A 12,265-nucleotide genomic window follows, 5' to 3' on the forward strand; every position below is an offset into this window, starting at 1 on the left:
CGCAAACTTATGATGGGGCAGGTCCTGCCTCCCCGGTCTTCCCTATCGTCACAGCACTTTGTCTCTCTTGCTGAACCTTGACAACCATCGCTTACATCTGTGCTTTATCACTAGACGCGCCCATTTAGGCCATCTGTTCAACTCCAATGATTATCCAGGCGGAAGACCGTCGGCTTTATGCCCACTTATCTCACCATTGGCTTATCCAGCTAACAATGCAACTCTTCAGGCGGATCATTCCTCTTATCGTCTCTCAATCGTCCTACATCCGTCCGCTCTAGAGACTTGCCGTGGTGAGGAACTGCCTCCACATCGTGCACTTCGCCCGTGCACTCTCTAACGCTCATATGTTTCACTTGTTTTCCCGGGAAATGCCCCTCGGCTGGATCTGGGGCCTTCTGGCGGGAGAACGACAGCTGCAGTAGTAATCCAATGATGTATGTACATGCCAGGGGCATCCCAAAAGGGCAGCGGGATTATTCAAATCGAAACTCCGATGAATGGCTTGCTGTACAACACACAAACTCAAAGCTTTGCGGCAGGACTCGCAGCCGTCGAGCCGACAGCTTTCAGATCCTCCCACACCTGAATGCCCTCATCCCACCGCTCATCCACCCACACATCCACCACCCCATCACTCCTCAACCGCCTCACGTCTCTAATACTCTTCGTCCCCCATTCCATCTCCTCACCCCTCGCGAACTGCCCTAACGGCCCTACAAACGCCACCTCAACCACCCTCTTCTCCTCCTTCATCAGTCCCCCACCAATCCCATTCCCCCAGAACCACCCCGCCAAATCGGTGCCATGCGTAACGCCCCACTCCCTCGGTGCCATGCCATCCACACACCCCGCCCTCCACTCAATCCGATACCTATACACCAACTCCCCCACCCCTCCCCGCGCCAACGCGGCCACGAACCCGCGCTGCAGCGTGTGGATCTGCGTGTCCGCGTACACACGCCCGAACGCATCCCTCCAATCCTTCCAGCCCGGCGGCAGCGTGCCGGTCGGGAAGTAATGCTTTAGCAGCGCGTCGACGGCGGCGTGGGGGTAGTCGGCCAGTAGGCGGGTGTGCAGGCCCGCGAGGGTGTTCTGGACAGGGGGACGCCATGCGCCGTAGACGAAGTGCTCGTCTGCGCACTCGCCGAGCATGAGCTTGATGCCGCGGTCGCGCATCCGGGCTGCGAAGGCGCCGCTATCGATGTCGGTGAAGAGGGAGGCACGGACAAAGGAATTGTCTGTCACAGCGCGGAATTGGTGGTGTGTCATTTTGAGGGTGGCGGCGATGAGAGATTTTGCAGGTAAGGTGCGGAGACGGGAGAGCTTCTCGGAGGAAGGGAGGGTGAGGGGGATGTGCAGGTGCTGGAGGAGCTCGTCAAATTGGTTCTGGACCTCTTGAAGAGATTTGGGTTGCAGTCCAGGGCCGTTCGACCACATTATTACGTGGCGGATTATAGGGGGCTGAGAGGGGTAGTAGAGCTCGTGGGCTAGTTGGTGGAAGGCTGAGTGTGCTCCTGCGGAAGGTCAGCAACCGGATTCACAGTCTGCGAGGAGAGGGTTGATCGGACCAGCAGAGTAGCCTCCAACGGTGATGTTCGATGCATCTCCGCCAAAATAACTGATGTTCTTGTACGTCCACTCCAGCGCAAGCCGCTGGTCCCAGAAGCCCAGGTTGCCGGCGTAAGCCTCGTGGCCGGCCTCCTGCTGCAGCTCACGTGATGCCAGGAATCCGAAGACGTTCAGACGGTAGGCTGGCATGACGATTATGCATTTGCAATCTGTCTCACTGAGGAGAGCGGAGGGGTCCATGCCGTTGGGTGAGCCGAACTGGAGGAAGCCGCCATCTTGTAATGTCAGGAAGTTGGGGGCGGATATCTGGAGTTACGACGTACGGATGTAGAAGAACACCGGCCAGCCTTTGTATACTGTTAGCCGTGGCCTAATATGAATGTCATCGAGTATGCTCTTACGGCCTGTAAGATGATCTCATTATGAATTAATAAGCTCACCTTTCTCGGACGCCTTGCCTGCCGGCAGCCAAACATTACACTGCAAACAGTCCTCATCCCAGGCCTTGGTATTCAGTTTCTTCCCAAACCCTGGCTGAGGGCATAACCCCGCTGCAGTGGTATATATCCCAGGGCTAGCTCTTGTGCCGTATCTGTAGCAGGGTGGCAATGATCTTGGCTTCCGCCATCTGAAAGGACCCAGGGGTGGTAAGGCGTATGGTATACCGCCAAAATAGTGACAGAGAGGCTCGCCGGTTGATTTGTCTTTTATTGTGAGTCCCTCGATGTGACCTCGGTAGTCGAGGTCCAGGAAGAATGGTTCTGTAACTTTCGTCATGATAGATGTTGCTTATGAAAATCACACAGTATATGACTAGATCACTTTGAACATGAAATTTGAAGTTGGTATCCAGAGTGAACCAAGAGAGCTTTGAAAAGAGTGATGACTACCTCGGCTGTCTTTGGAGCGGACAAAGTGGTCGTAACAGCCGCAATAACACTCGAGATAATCAAGTGTCGAGCTCAATCAATTGTCCCGATTAGTATCCACCGAGGCTGGTACACCTACGGCTTGCAATATAGGGGCTGCAGTAATGGTATCTTCTAAGAGTTTTGCACGTGCCAGTGGAATGTTCGGCCTCAATTCGCACGACCCTCTATAGCCGAAGATTCTCCGAATAACTTCATGAAGTATCAAGCGCAGAACATTCGAGCTTGTAACTAATCCTGGAGCGCATCCCATCGATGCCCCAGAAACTTCCTGCCGCGAAAGGGCCCGCCGACTACAGCACCGCTTTTTGACGCTATTCTAACACAACCGCCCACAATGCCCTTCACAATCCTCCCACCCGCGCCCGCCGTCCCCTACAACCACCCACACCACCACGCCCCCTCCTCCGATGACGCCTTCTCCTCCGCCGACGAAATGGACATCGACACCGCCGCCTCCCGCCCCACCAAACGCGCCCGCCTCTCCCGCTCACTCGTCACGCCCGGCGAAACCGTAACCTCTGACCCCCAATGGATGCGCGGCCACGGGACCTACATCCCCGGGGACTCGACCTCAATCGTCAGCACCGTCGCGGGCACCGTGCTCAAAACCAACAAGCTGCTCTCCATCACGCCGCTGCGGGCGCGCTATACGCCTGAGATCGGCGACCTGGTGATAGGGCGGATTGCCGAAGTGCAGAGTCGGCGGTGGAGGGTCGATATTAGCGCACCGTTGCTGGGGGCGCTGCCGCTTAGTGCGATTAACTTGCCCGGAGGCATTCTGAGGAAGAGGACTGCGGTCGATGAGCTGAATATGCGGGCGTTTTTCTCGGAGGGGGATTTGTTGGTTGCGGAAGTGCAGTCGGTGTTTGCGGATGGGAGCGCGTCGTTGCATACACGCTCGCTTAAGTATGGCAAGCTGCGTAATGGGTACTTCATGGCTGTCTCCGGTACGGGTGGCTCCCGGCGTGGTGGCGTGGCGCGGAGTCGGCGGCAGGTCTTCAGCTTGGCGACCGCGAGGGGGGGCGGGGAGGTGGATGTCGTACTGGGTGTGAACGGGTTCATCTGGATTGCGAGGCATGTGGAGCAGGCTAAGGATGTGGCGGTCACGAGGCTGGAGGAGAGTGTAAGTTTGAGTATCTATTCAAGTCAGAATGATGAGATTGGGCCGCAAACACGACGGGAGATTGCAAGGGTGGCTGGATGCATCAGGGTGCTGGTTGAAGCGGGGGCGAGGGTAGACGAAGATATGGTCGTGAGGGCGTACGAGGCAAGTCTGGAACTGGAGTTTGAGACTGAGGGGGGGGAGGACGCCGGGAGTGAGTTTCTCGGTGGGGAGAGAGGGAAGCGGATCGTAGAAGTAGCGTTGGGTTCAGCGCCTTCATAAGGTGAAATGCTTTCTTTGCATGTTTCTGAATCTCTTGAGTCACCCAAAGAAACTTCAATTCCGCTGAAGAGCTACTACCGCCTCAGGTAGGGGCGCGTGAGCCAAATCTTTCGTTCCTCTCCGTGCTGCCCTCACCTGGCGAGCAACAAGCATACTTCCGACGCATCCTTGCACTGCCTTTGTTTGCGGGGGCACTACTTCACATATCTTTATATATTCCAAAGGTCGAGTGGTACATTTGCCAGCGGACTCGTATCAATCTCTGGTCTCCAGTCAAACCCAACTTGGATGGGCATTACCGCTGGCACGGCGCTCTGGGTCTGCTGTTCAATTTTCACTAATACCAAAACTTTCTAGCAAGATTTAGAAGCCGCTTAATAAAATGTCTATTCTCTACAGAATTTTCCTCGCGGACGTCCTTCGGGATTATGAGTTTTTGCCGATTTATTTTGTTTTCACTCCGACTACAAAGATCTCCTTACGGACACCCATAGGATGGCAATTGTATTCTTGCTTCCAAGTGGACTAGCAATATAGGCATGTAAAAGCGCTGTCGTAGCTGGGGCGGCAGGCAACGTGGACGGAAGCAATTGCAAAGCAGTTTCCTTCGTTCTGTACGAAAGAATCTGGCATAGCTTCGATCCGTCAGTCGCACAGGTGTTAGGGTGACAGATAGAAGTGGAGAAATAAGATACATCAGACATAGTCATGTAGCGTAAATAGGAAGATCGACAAAGAGTCCCGCTTCCCACATCAATGCGCAGAAACAACCGTAAGATAGTGCTACTTCACGCCCTCCAGGCACTTCGTTCACATACGACAAACTTTACAGATCATGGTTCTACAGCGAGATCGCAATGTACACGAAGGCTTCATTGATGTCGATGTTCACGATGCCCGTTACCCTAGTCCGACTGAGGAATGGTGCAGATTGGACCCCGGCCTACGTCAAGGTACAGCACCAGATGCTCGACCTGCTCGCTTGCTCAATTGCTTTTCCTCCACCAGGGCTTCTTCCAACGGTACTCCGTGGTTGGAGAAATAGACAACCAACCCGTCCAGTGCTCCAATAGAAAGATACACATCCTCACCGCTGTTGCGCACAAAAAGTCCTCCGCCGTCGGTCACCACGCCTCGCACACCCCACTCTGCAGGGTCGATCGTATCAAAAGCAGGGCCTCGCCCGTCCAAAATAAACTCGAGTCACCTTGTACCGGTACCTGCCTGGCTAAGGGCTCAAAGAAGTCATCATCATGCCGCGAAGATTCATATACGGAGCGGGACTATGGATATCCATAGCAGGTCAGTCAAGGCGGCCGCGGGAATCAGACGACAAGAATGCTGATGGTCATTGTCCAGCAACCGCCATGACAATAGCAAGCATAGTAGAGCCTCACTGGCTGCGGTGGGACAGTCCAACGGTACGTCAGTTTCCTGAGCACGTGTGTGCCCGCAGCACCAGAACGCCTCAGACACAGTGCTTCGGACTCCTCGCAGCACACCGCGAACCAACTTGCTATACACCTGTCATTACCCCAAGTAGCTAACGTGGAGACACCCAGGGCTCTGGCAACATCCACCAATCCCTCGGCCTCCACCGAAAATGCAACTCCTTCACCGGCACCTGCGAGCACTTCCCCCAATACGAAGACTGCCACGGCGACGACCGGCCCTTCTGCAGCCTATGGCGCACTGTCGGCTTCCTCATGTCCTTCTCCGTAATCGTCGAGCTCGCCTTACTGGTAGCCTATGCCGTCGTAATACTGGGCGGGAAGCAGAAGCGGGATCAAGGCTGGAAGATTGTGTGCTCGTTGCTGGTGGTCGCCGCGGCGGCGCAGTGCGCTAGTATGGCTGTTGTGGTGAGTGCTGCTGCGTGTTCATCCGCATGGACCCTGTGTACAAGCGGCAGACAGGTAGGAAATCGAACTGACGAAAGCTTCTACAGGCCGGCCTCCTCGACCGCGACGACCGATTCATCGTTGGCTGGGCCCTCGACAGGTCATGGATCCTGTGTACCGTCAGCTGGAGTGTTCTGGCGATGTCCGCGGCCGGTCTCCTTGCGGCCACTATTTATATGCCGGAAGAAGGCGATTATGAGCTTATACCAGGTAACTAATAGAGGGGTCCTACAGGCAGCGGACCAGGACACGCCGGACTTTAATTTTAAATGGCGAGGGAGTTGTTTTGCGGATCGGCGCAAGATGCTGAAGTCGTAGCGCTCTATATAGAAGGATAACTTCTCCGGCGAGCTGTATCTCATCGCCAGCTACAGGAGCTGGAACATCAAGAATCGTAGGGGGTCTCTACATCATTGACCCTTCAAACTCTTTAACGTCTTGAATCCATCACTGCTGATATACGTGCAAGCTGGACGAAGCCTCCTCCGTCTAGAAATCATGGCTGCTGAAATACGTCCAAGCCCAATCAAGTCTCTCTCAAATCTCACCACAACCCTTACAGCTGCGAATCAATTGTAGTCAGCATTGTGATCTCAGTCAATGGTTCTAGTGGCGCCGTCCTGGCTCTATAGATACCTCCTCGCTCACTTTCTTTCTCTATGTCCCTTACATCTCACTCCTGTTTTTCAGCTTCTTTTTCAGCTTCTTCTACGCTGACATCAGCAGCTCATCCTGATGATTCTAATGATCACTTCGATTGATGATTCCCGTAGCGCGAGGCTTAGCATCCTGAGGTACAGATAACTCCTCCCACTCCTCCTTCACTTTCCTACATTTCACTCCTCTTCTTTTCGCGCTGGCACCAGCAACAGGTGCTTCTAATCATCATCGCTAACCCAATCGATGACTCCAGCAGCTCCGTCTTGCCGCCATCGGGCATAAAACCCTTCTCCGCCCCTCCGCCCCTCCGCCTCCATCTTTCTTACACCTTCCTTCCTCTCTTTCCCCTCATCCTGGGCCTTTCCGCCTTCTCTCTGCTGCGCTCCCTGCTGCGCTGCGGTCTCAACCATAGAATCCTCAAAGCTCTTGAGCGTGTGAATCCGTCATTGCTGACACATATGCAAGCTGCATCAAGACTCCCGTGGCTAGAATCCACAGTTTTCGAACCACGTCCAGGCTGAACAAAACTCCCAGCTTCTGCATGTTATTGCTGCTTACGTATTTGCAAGCTGCACGAGACCTCTCCTGTTTGAGATTGATTGCTGTCAAGTCGGTGGATGGAGTTCTATGTCGGCCCCAGTACGTGGACCACATGCACAGTCTCATGTATTGTGTTTTCGCGGTCGATGATGCAGTGGTGCTGTGGAGGCACCCCTGGAGCAGCTCGTATCGCGACATGGTTCAGGGGCTTAAACGGCTGTGAAGCTATGACTAAGATGAGATTGGAGGTGAGTGAGGCGGTAGGAGGGCTTTCAGGGAGGTGGCGATGGAGTTGGATGATGGTAATGCGTGGTTGTCGGGCATGGAGCGGAATGGCGGAGGGCGGGAAATTGTAACATGGCGCCATCGTCTGGAGTCCGTTACTTTGATATCGTTGAAAAGAATGGTGAATCCATAATCTCCTGTCTGTGGCATAGTAAGAATTCTTTTGGCGAGCTGAACCTGTCAAGCTAGCTACGTTTCGGAGAACTGAACGTGTTGATCTCAATTGAGGACCCCGTGCTTGAAGTCCCATACTGAACTGGTGATAGGTGGAGATATCGCAACTTGCGTCCTAGAGAAAACTATGTGCTGTTTTCAGAGCGTATGAGAGCAGAAGGGTGTGATTCTTCATTAGATACAGAGGTGCAAAACAAAGCCAGAGAAGTTGTCAAGTGAGGCTCAATCTCCCGATCAGAGGTGTGAAGCGGAAACCGATCCAAAGCATGCAGTGAGCCGCCATCAGGGAGAGCTGTCCAAGAAGAGAGCTACTCAAGGAGAGAGCTGCTTGACCAAAAAGCCGCCAAAGAGTGAACCGCCCAATCTATCATGAAGAGCGCACTGAACCCATCATCTGCCGGCAAGAACCTTCGAAGAGGTAGCCCAACTTCCATCCACTGTTAAGCTCATAGTCCACCCAGATCCAATTTATGTCTCGTATCAACGGGCTACTCCTCGAGTCGCCGCTTCAATTTTCTCTTGTATATCTCCGCATCGTCTGATCCATACGAGTTCTTCGCCGGCGAGCGCCTTATAAACGAGCACCAAAAGTGCATCATCTAACAGGACGTTCAAGTTCATTCCCGCCACGGTCGGAGCATTTGCTTGGTACAGCTGTCCCCGGTACGGCACCCAATCTCCAAGGCCAACTTCTCCATCCGTGCCATCGCCCCACACTTCCAAGTTCAGGCATGTTATGAGTCCGGGTAAAGCTTTGACCAGGTTGTTCGCATTCTGGCGGAGGTTGAAGGACTCCTCAAGCACGAGGCTGATGAGTCGGATCCACTTCTTCTGGCCGCAGCGTAGTTGCCTACCCAGCACTTGCCTCAGGATTGAATCGTTTGGAGACGGCTCGAACAGTATGATAACGCGACAGTGGCCGAGTAGATTCAAGCTACACGCGGAGACCAGATAGCTGCAAATGAGAATGGTACACTTGTGCTTTTCCTCATGAAGATCGAAGGCCAGATCGGTGCGCTGGCCTTGCGACAAGTCAGCGCGGTATGACCGCACATCGGTGTTAAGAGGGCGGACAACCTGTAGGTACGTCAGGAGGCGCTTCGACTACATTTACAGACTACATTTCTGCTGCAACCACTCTATCTGGGCGGGTGAACATACCCATATTGCGAGCTTCTCCTGCTTCAGCACAACGATCTCACCAATGAATCCTCGAAGCCGTCTAGCCTCTGGGATTCGTCGCCACTGACACACGTTTTAAATGCAACGAAGCCCCTCACGTCTCGAATCATGGCTACTGATGTGTGTGCAAGCTAGACGATGCCCAATATCGCGTAGAATCCATCGCTACTAACACATGTACAAATGGAACGAAGCCTCCCGCGCCTGAAGTTCCCGCTGCGGAACTTATCTTCGAGCTGAACGAAGCCTCCAGCGCCCAGATCCAAACCCAACCACCGCCATCGCAAGAAGGAAGGGAAACTCGAGTATGGTGCGGAAACGAGGCTGACCATATGGTCATGAGCATTGAGACACGGGAGGCTCCAGTCCATTTCGGCAAAAGTTCCGCAACTATGGTTCTACACGCTAGACAGCTTAGAGTAACTGGCGACTAAACGTACTTACGGTTGTAGCCATCCAAAAAGGCCGCTGTCGCATCCTTGCTCCAGCTTGTTCATTACCACATTCGCAGTCAAACTGGACTAATGATCATGTCGAGCATAAAATAGCGAGATCAGTTGCATACGATAGAAAGGGTAAGATGTTCAGCAGTGTGGTCCTCTAGTGCGTTGATTGTCTGAGGTGTTTTGATCTGTGAACTGCGCCTGCGCAGTATTTCCTTCAGTGCGGTAACGGACTTCTCGGATGGCTATTGGCCCTCCGGGCAGGCGGCCTGATGGAAGAGAGGACACTTTGATGCGAATTTGGGCGGAGAAGCCGCGGATGCTAGCAACTCATTGAGGTTGGAGATTGGGCGGCAGAGTGACAAGGGTCGGCTTCGCTTTGGGAACGGCTTCACCTTTCGGAATGCGCTCCTTCCACTGGTTGATTGACTGTGCGTACGGTCAGTCTTGCGACCACTGCCTGTAACCATAAGCATACAAATGGACTCGACTTAGATGTAGGACCACAGCCAGAGCTGTAAATGTTTTGCCGATTCCCACTTCATTAGTGAGGGCTCCGCCTCGCAGATCACCTGCCCCACATTCGATCATCTTATCGGCTCCCAGCGGCTGCTAAAAGTAGAATGTGGTTCGGATGTTCATACCAGGCATTTGGGACCTATCAGGGTTCGGGATTCCGAGCCTTTTACAAGCTGCCTCCAGGTCGGCCGATTGCAAGTCAGGATTGCCAAGCCAGCGTTGCATCTCCTCGTAGCTTTGAATCTCCGCCGGGGAAGTCTCGCGTAGATCCGGAACTGACAACGCTGTGTCGCCTTGTTCCATCTGTCCTTCGATCTTAAAAAGCCACTAGATAGGTCAACGGCCCATACCTAGGTACGTTGAGAGCTCTTAGCTTACATAAAAAACTTCAGCTGCTGGGTCGAGTTCCCCGTCCCCGAACTTGAGATCCTTGACCTTGTACCTGTGACTCGCGTATCGATCCACAACGTTGATTGCTGGAAATTTCCACCATCGGTAGTTCATGTCCATCTCGTTTGACAACAAGGTTTCAAGAGCCATTATCTCGAGGTCGGATACTGGGACCGGTCTCCAATCGCCGTAACCGAGGAGGACGCTTTTGGGGTTGCGTCCTCCGTGATTACTTTGATCTTAACACAGTCTGGTGTAGAGGCGGCGTACTCAGGAAGTTGCGAGAAGGTGGAAATTCCTTCGTTATCGTAGTCGAGCCGTAATACGGAAAGGTTGTGTTCTTTGAGTTTGAACGCCTTGGAAACTCCCGCAACAAACTCCGGGTAGGAACTCTCACAGACTTTCTTGAACTGCCTTGAGGTGTGGACTTCGTCATCTTTCAAGTCATGTGGGATGTCCTGACATGTAACCAAGACTCATCCACCGAAGGGATTCGTAGCGGGAGATGCTTCCGGCGTATCAACGAACAAGGGCGCAGTCACGGTTGCTGACGGCAAGGGCGCATCCAGCATGTTCCAGATGAAGGGCGGACGGATCTTCGCGCCAGTGCGGCTTCGAATGTTTTCCTGAGGACAATCTGCCACATGCGAAATTGCACTTCTCAGTGTGACAGCTGCTTTCCGTAGGATACGCCGTTAGGGACTTCGGTGTTCTTCTCAACAAGTTTTAAAGCAGCCTCGCTTGTTGGTCGATGGTAATCTGGTGTGTTTTGCTGGGAAGATAGTCAGAATGCTTGCATCTTCCGTTCGACTCGCCGGAGATAATCGCCGTTGGTACACGCCTGCGGTATCTCGCATGGATACAGTAACTCTTATTACCATGATTCACAGTCGTGACCAAGTCAGCTACTCATATCTCATCCCAATCCATAGCATCCCCTACCGTCTCCCAAGGCGCGTTATCCAACTCCATGTCAAAAGCCTCATCATGCGTGAGCGACGCCGCAGCCGCCTTCCCATTCACCCGTGGCGCAGCCTCTGCTGTCTTGCTTTCCGCCAGCTGCCATGACTGCTTCAGCGCCTCCAAGATCGACCTCAAGATCTCCTCCAATTGCGGCCCAAAGACATTGCTCTCCTCCTCCAGCAGTGTCGGATGCTGCTCATCAGCATCCTTCCATCGATTCCGCGACGCCTTCGCCATCGCGAGATACGCCATCACCTGTCCCTTGCCCAAGCACTCATGCAGCGGGCTCGACGGCTTCTCGAACGCCTCGAGCACGTTCGCGTGGAAGCGGTGGCCCCAGTACAGCGGCTGCGTCTGCGGTGCTCCATCTTTCTTCTCTGTCTCTGCGCCATGCTGGTCACGTGAGATGCGCACGTTGAAGAATGCAAGGAGTAGGACAAGGATCCGTTCGAGCAGGACGTAGTACTCGAAGAAGTCGAGCTTGAACATAGTTATCGGGGAGGTGTGCGAGTCGGCGGCGTCTTTGACTGCTGTAGCATCATCGGAGAGTGCACGTGCTTGAGAGGCGAGTAGTAAATCCGACTTCCATGAGAGGCGGGATATCAGACGTTGGATCTTGTGGAGATCGTCCTTGCGGGGGCTTGAACTCCGTGAGGTTCCTGTTGGTGCGCCGTTGTTGCTGGAGTGTGCGGCCGATGCGGATACTCGTAGATGCTTTGGTGCCCAGCGGGACTGGTAAAGTGTGCCTTCGCCGAAAATGTCTCGCTGGATCATGTCTGTTACTCAGATATTATACGTTCGGCAATTGCCAATCAAGGCGCAATTTATGTAATACAGGCTTGGTTGCCCTCTTGGTCTTCACAGAAATGTTGGAAATTCGAGAGGGTGCGACTGAGGACGGAAACTTCTGCTCTAGAGCTAAGCAGAGTGGCGAGTAAATGATTGTGGTGACTGGATAGATACTATGGTACAGGAAGCACCGAGATTTGACCTCTATGAGACACAAGCAAAGGTGCAACTTGTCAGAATAGCAAACGCGATAAAGATGACGATGTGGAAGGTGGTGAAGCACTGCGCGAGCGCGAAAAACGCGTACGTCCGCAATCACCTGACCGGATGTATAATTAGAAATCGGAGCGAAAGCAAGAGTCTCAAGCAGCCGGAAGAACGTAGTCTATCGCACTCAAGAGGCGTGATCAGGCCTCCCTACTTGTAACAACTAACTCTACCTCACCCTAGTATTACTCGAGTAAGTAAGTTTTTAGGTGCAATCGGGTGTGCCTGAGGCCTCCGCCATGAATCGGTGGGCCGATAACGTGCTGA

At 53.5% G+C, this 12,265-nt stretch overlaps 5 protein-coding genes across 5 annotated transcripts; 2 read left to right on the plus strand and 3 right to left on the minus strand.

The window, feature by feature from the left end:
* Positions 1–525: 525 nt before the first annotated feature.
* On the minus strand, positions 526–2,349 carry W97_06927 (uncharacterized protein; the record flags this gene model as incomplete). The annotated part of the gene is made up of 4 exons (XM_007784686.1): positions 526–1,517; positions 1,572–1,847; positions 1,896–1,919; positions 2,013–2,349. The coding sequence occupies 4 exons, from the start codon at positions 2,347–2,349 to the stop codon at positions 526–528; spliced, it is 1,629 nt and encodes a 542-aa protein (XP_007782876.1).
* A 489-nt stretch (positions 2,350–2,838) lies between these two features.
* Positions 2,839–3,888, plus strand: W97_06928 (uncharacterized protein; the record flags this gene model as incomplete). Its single annotated transcript, XM_007784687.1, has 1 exon — positions 2,839–3,888. One exon carries the CDS (start codon positions 2,839–2,841, stop codon positions 3,886–3,888), a length of 1,050 nt encoding a protein of 349 aa, XP_007782877.1.
* A 1,367-nt stretch (positions 3,889–5,255) lies between these two features.
* W97_06929 (uncharacterized protein) lies at positions 5,256–6,004 on the plus strand (the record flags this gene model as incomplete). The annotated part of the gene is made up of 3 exons (XM_007784688.1): positions 5,256–5,309; positions 5,451–5,747; positions 5,834–6,004. 3 exons carry the CDS (start codon positions 5,256–5,258, stop codon positions 6,002–6,004), a joined length of 522 nt encoding a protein of 173 aa, XP_007782878.1.
* A 660-nt stretch (positions 6,005–6,664) lies between these two features.
* On the minus strand, positions 6,665–10,129 carry W97_06930 (uncharacterized protein; the record flags this gene model as incomplete). Its single annotated transcript, XM_007784689.1, has 5 exons — positions 6,665–6,871; positions 7,995–8,522; positions 8,607–8,674; positions 9,715–9,916; positions 9,968–10,129. 5 exons carry the CDS (start codon positions 10,127–10,129, stop codon positions 6,665–6,667), a joined length of 1,167 nt encoding a protein of 388 aa, XP_007782879.1.
* Positions 10,130–10,888: 759 nt separating this feature from the next.
* W97_06931 (uncharacterized protein) lies at positions 10,889–11,716 on the minus strand (the record flags this gene model as incomplete). The annotated part of the gene is made up of 1 exon (XM_007784690.1): positions 10,889–11,716. The coding sequence occupies one exon, from the start codon at positions 11,714–11,716 to the stop codon at positions 10,889–10,891; it is 828 nt and encodes a 275-aa protein (XP_007782880.1).
* Between the last annotated feature and the right edge of the window lie 549 nt (positions 11,717–12,265).

The sequence above is a fragment of the Coniosporium apollinis genome, assembly GCF_000281105.1.
Source record: "Coniosporium apollinis CBS 100218 chromosome Unknown supercont1.35, whole genome shotgun sequence".
Taxonomy (NCBI): Eukaryota; Fungi; Ascomycota; class Dothideomycetes; genus Coniosporium; species Coniosporium apollinis.